We start from the raw sequence: 10486 nt of genomic DNA, 5'->3' as shown, positions 1-10486 counted from the left end.
GACCGAAGTGCCGCACATCAGTGCCCATTCTCGCGCTCGACCACCGAGCTTTGAGATGTCTAGCGCCACACGCTGTTACTCGGTCTGAAGCATGGCGCGTGCAATGGCCATCTCGACCTCTCTCACCCAGAGCAGGAGATTCTGTCCATCCTACCCCTCAAAGACCTTAACGCTCACTATGAGCGGCTTAGGGTGGGGGAAGTCATCCGTTACTGGCGGTGGCGTCATAGACGCAAATATAGCAGGCATCTTCTGCTGCAGGTGCTCTAGCAAAGCGTTTTTCGTAATTCGAAAACACCTCTAGACGTGCACCGATTGCCTCGGGGCCTTGCACAACAAGGTTTTGCACGCCCTCAGGGCCCAGCAAGGACACCAGCTTTTAAGCCCGTCTTGGGGCAAAGAGGAAAATCGTTCTATCCTCACAGAGGATCAGTCTAGAAGACTCAGGTGTAGATTGACTACAAGTGCTATCAAGTGCAGCGAGGCTGCCGTAGCTTTGCTCTTTGAGGAAGCGTAAGTTAGGTCACTGACCTCTCGATCTATACTCAAAACGAGTACGAGTTTAGCGGGTCGCAATCCGCTTACTCCAAGAGTAACTATAGCCTTAACCCAAGGCTAATTAACTCTTCGGTATAAATTAAAAACTAACTTTATTAATTTTTATCTGCGGCAAAGCCGCCTAATTTTAAATGCATAGATTCTCCTAAATATGTATAGTAGAATCTAAATTACATGTATAACTACTGGCTATCCAGCCCCGTACCGTATTCTTGTTTGGGTGTGGTCACACCCTGACCATCTGGTGTGAGACACACTCCTGTTTCCAGGGTATGTGTAACCCCGTTAACGAACGCGGCTTAGACTGACCAATTTTCTACATCAGTATCATTCTAGTAACGACGACCTCTCGCCATCTATACTAAACATCGTTGGTTCGCGACAGACGAGGACTAAGTAGTGATTTTGCTACATTGAACCTTTGAAGGCTGTAACCAGGTCGGAACTGGGTTCACTTTCAGTATACCAAAGTAAACAATCTCTGTGTTCTATGCAAATTCATTAAATCGATAGCAAGTACCAGCTTTCCCTTCTCATCCGTTTGCGAAGCGTAGTGTTTGGTGACGAAGTTATGTCTCAGAATCTTGTAGCATAGCTAACTTCTGCTCGAGAGCGATCGATTTCTGAGCCGCTTGAGGTGCTTTAAGTCAGCCATTACGATTGCGCAGTTCAGCAAGCCAAACTGGAACCTTAGAAAGGAGTCGTCGTACCGCTAAAACCAGAACAGAGCACGAGTTCTAGCCGCGAAAGGGTAACATTGTCAGTTCTGCTCGATGAACAATGGGTGATCTACTATCATGAAAAATGGATAGTATGCGGGCGCTTTTACCATGGCTGTAACCAGTATCCGGTGAAGTTTAAAGAAAACCCTTAATCCGAGACCTCATGGCAATTTGAGGTCTTACTTAGCCGAGATTAATTTTCGCTTCTTACGACTTGAACTACCTTTTCTAATTGCCTCCCTGGCATGCAGCCAGCCGTTGTTACCAGCGAGTGAGGCACGGTCTTGCTCGAAATTCGATACCTGATCCTGCTGTAACAGCAAGCTCATGTAGATGAGTAGAGCTGCTTACACCATAAATTGAAGGGTTTGCTGAACTTCCACCTCGACGAGGACGTGCTTCTGAAAGTCATGAATTATATGACACTTTAGCCGAGCTTTTTTTTTTAAGTTAGCTCGTAAAAACCTTGAGGCGGTGTGCCTTCTTCACCCAGTGCGAAAATTGAGTAAGGTACTCAGTTTTCGGTACTTTCGGCAGCATCAAATACCATAAGTATGGTGTTTATGGCAATAACGGATTTATGCAAACGTTAATTCACTAGGTGCAGTCTTCAAGCGCGCCCTTGAAGAGAATTTCGAACGCTTCTCTTGCTTTGAGTCTGCGGATGGCATCTATGCATAAGCCTGTGAGGGATCGGCGGCGTCGAGGCGGGCGACTTCCATTGGGTTAAATATATATATGATAATGTGATATAGTCTGCAAAAGCCGTTGCAACTTTTGCGCTTGCACATAGGCAAGCTCGTCTTGTGTCTGGTCCAGCTCATTAGTTAAAGACCGAGTCTTGAGGTTTAAGTAGGGCATCCTCGGACAAAGAGCAAAGCTCGGAAATCACACGGTAAAGTACCATTATGGAGTATCATGATTATTTCTTGTTTCTTGTACGGTTGAAGGAACGTTGGACACATATGCAGTAGTACAGTCTTATTCTGTAAATCGTAGAATTACGTGTGATACCTGAATTGATAAAGTTACAAATTTCGGATTTCTGGCTGTATTGTACAATTTAGCTAATCGAAAGCAAGACGATGGATGCGCCGATCGACGAGAATACTAAGCGTGCGGTGCAAAAGATTCCATTGCTGACTACACGCGCAGGTCCACGTGATGGCGAGGCCTGGACGAAGCGTTTAAAGGAAGAGTATTTGGCTCTTATTCAGTACGTTAAGATGAACAAGGAGGCGGATAATGACTGGTTTATCATTGAGAGCAATAAGTCTGGAACACGTTGGACGGGAAAGTGCTGGTCTTTTCACAATGGCTTGCGCTATGAATTTGATCTTGAATTCGAAATTCCAGCCACTTACCCTGCTGCCAATCCAGAACTCTGCATTCCTGAGCTGGAGGGTAAGACGTCCAAGATGTATCGAGGGGGAAAAATCTGTTTGACTATTCACTTTGCACCACTATGGCAAAAGAATGTGCCACGCTTTGGTGTTGCCCACGCCCTTGCACTCGGTGTACGTTATCCATTATACTTTGCTATGATAACACAAAATTTGATGCTTATGTGTGGTGTTATGCTTAGTTGGCGCCATGGCTGGCTGCTGAGGTGCCTGACCTAGTTGAGCGAGGAGTTATTACTTCAGCATAAGTTGTGCTGTTTAGTGCAAAATGATTGTTATATGACGCAGTAAAGTGAGGTCTATACATCTTCCATTGGATTATTATTCTGACGTCTTTGCTGCTTAAGTCGTGCGATGACACGTAAATATTGCATTCTACCTATCCGTCAACTCGAGCGAATCTTGCTTCATTCGCAAGCCAGAACTGTTAAAAAGCTACTCTATCTGTCCCGAGGTAATTTTACACTCAATGAATGGGTATCACGTAAGTAGCAACTTACGGAAGCGAGAAGAGGCGATGGGGAGACAGCAAAGTTGGAGACAAAACGGGAGCTGAAACCATACAAATAGACGATGCTGGAGATGACGCAACTGTCGCGGAGATATTCGCGTGTGATACTCCATCGACTCCGGAGTCGTCTGTTGAGCTCATCTTTGTGTGGGCGCAGCAGTAACCAGAGCGTTGTGCCCACTTGGGACACCCGAAATAGTCGCATCGCTTCCCACCTCCATGTGACCGACACAATCGATTTTGATGGGCATTTTTAATGCATCCACTTACATTGCACTGGCGACCTCCGCCATGTGATTTGCATAGACCACGTGTTTGAGCAAACTTGGAGCAACCCTCCCTTTTACAACGTGAACCACCTCCATGCTCAGGACACTTTCCTCGACTAAGTGCTGACTTATTGCAACCAAGAATACTACACACTTTACCACTGTGACGATTGCAAAACCCGGCGGAACGACGAAGGTTTGGGCAGTCTGGAAACTTGCATCGCAATTGTTTCCTCTCACTATTTAAAGAATTCGTACTTGACAATCTTTTCTTCTTATGTGGAGGCATGGATAGCATGGGCAATGGTGCAGGAGGAAGACACGACGTTAAAAACGATACAGTGGCTCTCTCAGATTTGATGTTGCGCATTTCAGAATCCAATAAGTAATCATCTTGAGTAAATGATTGAGGAAGTGGAGCAAATTCTTGTACAAATACGCGTGGAGGCGAAACAATTGAGTTGACGACGGATGCTGAGAGCGGGGACTGATTTGACAGCGAGAAGCTGGTACAGCTTCGATTAGAAAGCGGCTGCAAGCGTGTGAAGTTTGGCGAATTATCAAAGCAAATTTGCGGGAATGAGACATCGACTTGATTATCGCTGCGTTTGGATAGTCCCGACATCGAGGCGGAAGCTGTAATGCTGCAGGCTTCACCGTAAGAGAGTTGTCGTGGTGATACAAATTCACCATCAAGAAGCAATTCACGAAGAATATCGTTTTCGTCGGAGTTTACAGCAGACGCCCGTCTGTCTGTTTCAACATAACCATTTGCGAAAAACATTTGAACACGATGATGATTGTTAAGGTCAGCTGTGTGCTATAGTGTCGCGCCAAAATTTATGATATGACCGTGTACAGCCAGCTGAGAAGGCGAGACTGTAAGATGTTTCGCTGTAAGACCGGGAAGTCGGAAAATGATGTTAATTTGGCAATCGACAAGTGGAGAATCCAAGGTCGGAACGTCGAAATGCCAATCGGTCACCCGCCAGTCAAGGCAGCTGCTACCATTAGGGTAAAACGACTCACGCTTTTTGAAACGACCACTTGGCCATAACGTCAGGCATTGGCCAGCCTGTTCCTAGAAGACTAAAAGATGCCTGACATGACTGAATTGTGGTAGGCAACGCTACCGTTGACTGACTATAAATACCGTTGGCCAGCAGCAATTCCGTCCGTTTCGAAGATGCACTGAACGCTATGCTGGGCAGTTAGCCGTTAGATTTTTGACATAACGGATCCGATATGGATCAAGCATGTGCACACAAATCGAGTGATTACACAGTCATACCAAGCGGTTTTTCTGAATTGAAGTGGCTCCCATGGATCGTCAAAAATCTAAAACCAACTCGGCGGAACTCGCTTAATTGACAAGTCGAATCTCAACAATACTAAAGTAAAGATACATTCGTTTAAAGCTCAACGACTACTATTGTCCGTCAACTCTATCAGATTCAGACTCTATTTTAGCTGCTCGAATCAAACTAAGCTGTTGTAGCTTGATTGGAATCTTGCACACAGGGCAAGATGTAAACCCATCTTTCTCCATCTACATTTGTCACAAATTGTCAGTACCTGTGACACCTCCAATTCTTCAACTGATTGTCAACCAAAATTACTTACTTTTTTCCAACAAATTTGACAGCAGATATGACCACACAATGGAGAGGCATACGCTTTGAGGGTTATGTCATAGCATACAAAACATTGCGGATTCCTTACAAAAGCACCAGTCGTTGCATCTCCTCGCTGACGTTTACGCTTTTTTTGCTGCAGGTTCTCAAAAAATGTCGTCACGTTTGTAGGCCGTCCTTCAGCTGAATTGCCCCGAGACTTTCCATCTATCACTGACACCTTTAATCCATGGACTTTGGCTTCCTCAATAAACCGATTACCGAGCTCGCCATTTAATACTATTGGCATTAAATCAAGGAGCTCTTTACAAGCCGGATCGCGCAACAAAGTACAAATGTTTTTAAGTGCAGCATCCACGTCTTCCCCAGCATGAAGCTGTCGAATGTAGCTGTACAATTCCAGCACGTCTGAAGCCGAAAGAACTTTTCGTGCCACTGCTGGAAATTCGACTGTAGACGTCGTGCTGCTTTCCACATTTGAAACGGTAATAACCGCATTTTGATTCGCTGCAAACTCCTGCCTTGCGCTATGCCACGACTGCGCGTCGATGCCGCCAAACGTTGTAGCACTATCAGCACTATCAGTATTGCAATTGACAGTTGATGGCGTTGACGCCGTAAATGGGCGTGAAATTGACGAAGTCATGTCTACCATTGCAGATTTCGATTTGGACATCAACAGTGACCCGAGCGAGCGTTTCTGAGGTGCAAGTGGTCTCGATCTTGCAAGTATATCAGATTTTTTTTTATCTTCTGACGTGGAAAAGTCATTAAAAGAATGTCATTACAACGAAATTAGCCAAGCAGGAGCCAGACAAATCGTAGCGAAGATACCTGACGTTATCGATGGGTCTGGTATACGCCGGAGGACTTGTGGATCAACATAAGACTGGCCATCTCCGATCGCGATTTGTGAATTTGACTGCACTTCAGGCGGAGAATTTGGCTGTTGGCTTACATCCTTTAATACGCCGTCTGATCTTGCCATTGGTGACTGGGCTTTTCCTCTTCCAGACAAACCAATCGATTTAGGCTGCTGCAGCACTTTCGTCGATGATTCTGATTCACCTCTTAACTTGTTGGTTCTAAAAAATCGAGTTAAGCCAATGTGCGCTTCACCTACACAACATATTTTGTCAGAAGTCATTCATACAAATCATGTTACACGACGAACCATATCCACTGCAAGTGTGGCAATAGGGCTGCAGCCATTTCGAATGGCACTCCTGTTGCTGCTTTAGAGCAAACCTTTCGTCTAAAAGGATGATTGCTCCAAAGTCATGACGATGACGAATGACACGGCCAATAGCTTGATTCACAGCTCGCGATGCTTGTTGAATATACCACGCGTTTCCTGTCAACTTCTGATGTGCATGAATAAAAGTATTAGTGACGGCATTAGTTATCCCCCAAGACATCAAACTGCACCAATTCGCCCGGATGGACTACTGCTTCGTCTAAAATGCTTTTCTTCAAAATAATTCTGGGGTCTTTTGTTGGAGGAAAAGGTAAACCAGTGATAACGACCGCACGACCTTTGTCGTTTGAAAAATCAATGCCTTCGCTCACCTAAGCTTCAACACTTGTGGTTATTATGTTGATCTAACGAATCATTACTAGGTATCATGATGCTAGTACCTTCCCTCGACAGACCGCAAAAAAGATTGCGCCTCTTGGATCGTTTGCAATAGTTTGATGATATTCATCAACTACCATCTTGAAATCCAATCTTCCTCTAGGCTCCACAAATGTTTGCTTTTGAAGAACAATTCGATTCCATATACTTTGACCTGACTCACCCGGTACACGTTGCTGCCACTTGTCGATACTTTCCTCTAAAATAGAGTAAGACGGGAAAAAAACTAGTAGACCATGCGGAACAAGGCGACTAAAATTTACTATCGTATTGCCGAGCTCCAACAAATACGCTTCTGTCGATCGGAAGTTGTAGCTTGAATTAAGGCGCTTGCCAGTCACTCCGGTGCCCACTACACCAACCCATACCTGGCTAGCATCGATCACGTGGCTATTCTCTAATCGTACCGGAAAGTCGATGCCAAGCTCTTTGACTGTTGTATCCAGCGGAGAAAGTGTTCCGCTATGTCAGGAAAAATCACATCATTAAATCAGTCGTCCATAAGACAGGAAAGGGATGATCTGGCAGATTTCACCTGGTCAAAATGACGTTATGAATATTGTTGGCGCAAATTTCACGAAATGCAATCCCAGGGTGGAAGCACCAGTAGTTAAATACACGGGTGGTCGTCTTGTTTCGATATTCACCCTTAAATAGGCGTTCGGTGTTTAATGGTCTGTTGTACGATCAATCAGGAACTATTGACTTGCATTGAAGAACATCAAGACTAGGTACCTCTCTCGAATCTCTTGAATATGGACTCGATAATTCTGTGCCGTCTATGGCAGTACAAATATGTCATCACAAATCCTTTTAAAGATATAATTACTTCCACGTTACCTTCAAGTGCTGTTCCTTGCTTCTGAAAACAGTGCCCAAAAACGAAAGTATTGAATCGAGTCTAGATGCAGCTCGTTGCGAGTCATCACTACCGTGCGCTACTTCGATAATTTCTTCTATCATGTTTAGAACAAGTGGGCACGTCTCAAAGTTCACGTTAAACTGTTCAAAAAACTCGAATATGTACTGCCCCGGCTGGTGTAACAATTTGAAAATGTCGTTAGCAGATCAATCTTCACCTACTTATGACCCTACTCACTTTTGTAAACCCTCCGTTTGCAGAAAGTGGAAAACCCTTGAGACTTTTATCAATTTCTAGAAATAGTGCTCGTAATGTTTGAATAGACTGATCGATCATACATGATTACAAAGTCTGAAATATCAAATAGCAACACAAAACTCATACCTCCGTTGTCAAATTGCTACCTTCATCAAGTTGTATGGTATTATTACCCAACGCTTTTATAAAAGTGTCGATCTCAGAAATACATCCAGAAATGTCGTTTGACGACAGCGCATAAGATGCTGCATCGCTCGCGATCGTTTCCTATAAATACGGTATTCTTGAGCACAATTGTCTTTCAATAGAAGACAATCAGCACATACCTACCACATTGTGTGCCTCGTCGAATATAAGAATCGAGTTGTCGAGGGACATACCAATAGATCGACGGGCCAAGGGGTCAATCAGGTAATTGTATGGCACAAATACAATTTCAGCTTCAGGTAGCATATTTCTGGTGAGAAAGAAGGGGCAAATCTGTACAGCCAAGCGTGTGAGCATGATACTAAGGTACAACAGGAAACCTCACCTACACTTTTCTCCTTCATCGACGTCACAAGCTCCTCAATATCCATAATTGGCTGTGCTTGCTTCCTCGATCTCTTGGCATAGATATCAAAGCCTAGCTTGTAATTACATCTGTAACAAGGAGTATTTGAGTAGATCTAAGTGCGATATAAGCTAAACATTACTGCTGACCTCCTGTCCTTGCATGTAGAACGACACGCAAGGTTCTGTCGTGTGCCTCGGAGCTTCGACACCTTATCATTCACACAGAGATGTTCACGAGAGCCGAGAACTGCAACATTGGGGCGATACGACGTATTCTTTAGTTCTTGAACCACTTGTTTCAACTGCGAGTGCGTTCTGGATGAGTAAATGATCCGTGGTAACTGCGGAACTATGCTCTCTTCACTGCTATCGTAGCCCTCGTAGCCAAGTGATGCAATTGAACATTTTGTCGGTACTAATGTGCTTGTCTTCAGCTTTTTCTGTAGCTCTTGACGCCAGGCCAGCGTTGCACAAAGAAGACACAGTGTCTAGATATTACACCCTACGTTAAATAATTTCTACACCATCAACCATGATAATTTACCTTGCCGGTGCCTGTGGGGCTCTCAAGAATTGCGTTTTGCTTGGACATGAGTGAAAGTACAACTTTTTCCATATATACAAGCTGTGAGTCATACGGTCGGAACGGAAATTCCACGGGAATACCGCAGATCTCGAGCGACACCATAGCGACGACCAATATTAGGAATTTGTTGCACTTGGGTGCACCACATCAATAAGTGCTATCTCGAATGTTATCACTTCAACCACCATGTCCTCGAGGCTTGTAGAGTAGTGCTAAATCGTTCATTATTGCGTAGCGCCAACGTACTTGACAGCTACGAGGCTTTTAAGACAGTTTATCCCGTGAAATGACGTGGTGTAAAGGAACGAAATGGTGTGATTTCTTTGGCTCCACTTCTTCCTGCGTTGACGCTCTACGCGCCGAGTTCCGGGAGTCTCGAAAGCGAAATAAGTAGCGCATTGATGAGGCGTTATACATACACAAGACAATATCAGAGCGTGTGAACTTGCAATATAGTGACAAAGACTGCCGACAGCTGCTTCATTTTGCTAAAGTGCCGCAGGTCATTACGTTTGACGAAAAGCACGAGTCAGAGAAGCAGCAGGTTGAAAACGGATAAAGCGGCACTTGATGCAGCGCTGGGAGTCGTTCAGAACGCGTCGTATCCGTTAACTAGTGAGGTTCTAGGCATGGTCGACAAGAGGAGATTAGCTTAGGCATTATTCGTTAAGTCCGTCAGATTATTCGAGACAGCAGACGCCCACGTTTATTTGGGTTGGCATTTGTATCTGGACGGATTCGTCGAGAAAGCTATTGTCAAAACGCAGCCAGCTATTCAAGTAGATCTGATATTTGGCAACCCATACAATGACTTGGGGCTCATTCGAGTAAAGGAAGGCAAGAACGACGAGGCGCATCATTTCTTTCAGAAAGCAAAAGGTGCTTCGAGACACTACGCTTGTCACAAATCTTGCTGCGTTGTACTTGGACGAGAATCGTGTGATGATGGCGCTGCACGAGTATATTGAGTCATTGTATTGGATGAGACCAGAGATGAACTCGAAATACAGTCATCGATATAGAAAATGTTCTGGTAATGTTTGCGAGATTCAATATCACGATAAAATAGTGACGAGCACACTTCACCAAGTATAATAGAAAATGACCATACCTACTATCCCGATGAGACACAACTTAGCATTGTTTGGAACAAATCTAACGTAAATTCCAACAACACATATTCCACCTCTGCAAAACATATCATTGATAACGAAATCATTTGGAGCAGACTGTATTTTGATAGACACATTCTTCCATTGCTTAGAAATAAAACAGCCGTCAACTCTAGCACTACATATTGCACTTCTGACAACTTTATGTCATTGACATCCGTCTCAAAGTCAGCAGATTAATTTTGTAGCGTTCATTATGCGAGCCATCTTGTCAAGTATCTTCTGAAGCAAGCCTCTCACACAAAATCGTTCAGAAGTGAATTTGATGTAGTGCTCTAAAACAATGATATAATAGACTGCTTATTCTTAAAGGTGGTGGT

The 10486-nt window shown here is 44.2% G+C and overlaps 3 protein-coding genes across 3 annotated transcripts; 1 reads left to right on the top strand and 2 right to left on the bottom strand.

The window, feature by feature from the left end:
* Positions 1–2365: 2365 nt before the first annotated feature.
* PHALS_07326 (ubiquitin-fold modifier-conjugating enzyme 1) lies at positions 2366–2931 on the top strand (the record flags this gene model as incomplete). Its single annotated transcript, XM_024720771.1, has 2 exons — positions 2366–2797; positions 2866–2931. The coding sequence occupies 2 exons, from the start codon at positions 2366–2368 to the stop codon at positions 2929–2931; spliced, it is 498 nt and encodes a 165-aa protein (XP_024585937.1).
* Positions 2932–3179: 248 nt separating this feature from the next.
* Positions 3180–4247, bottom strand: PHALS_07325 (uncharacterized protein; the record flags this gene model as incomplete). Its single annotated transcript, XM_024720770.1, has 1 exon — positions 3180–4247. The coding sequence occupies one exon, from the start codon at positions 4245–4247 to the stop codon at positions 3180–3182; it is 1068 nt and encodes a 355-aa protein (XP_024585936.1).
* A 645-nt stretch (positions 4248–4892) lies between these two features.
* Positions 4893–9096, bottom strand: PHALS_07324 (regulator of telomere elongation helicase 1-like; the record flags this gene model as incomplete). The annotated part of the gene is made up of 17 exons (XM_024720769.1): positions 4893–5012; positions 5087–5850; positions 5932–6216; positions 6272–6461; positions 6526–6666; positions 6736–6832; positions 6897–6925; positions 6997–7195; positions 7269–7409; positions 7469–7512; positions 7574–7768; positions 7833–7919; positions 7980–8120; positions 8184–8333; positions 8390–8495; positions 8556–8896; positions 8953–9096. The coding sequence occupies 17 exons, from the start codon at positions 9094–9096 to the stop codon at positions 4893–4895; spliced, it is 3174 nt and encodes a 1057-aa protein (XP_024585935.1).
* Positions 9097–10486: the final 1390 nt, after the last annotated feature.

Source organism: Plasmopara halstedii, assembly GCF_900000015.1.
Source record: "Plasmopara halstedii genome assembly, contig: Scaffold_3109, whole genome shotgun sequence".
Taxonomy (NCBI): Eukaryota; Oomycota; class Peronosporomycetes; order Peronosporales; family Peronosporaceae; genus Plasmopara; species Plasmopara halstedii.
Note: the sequence above shows the minus strand (reverse complement) of the source record. Positions and strands in the feature narration are given on the sequence as shown.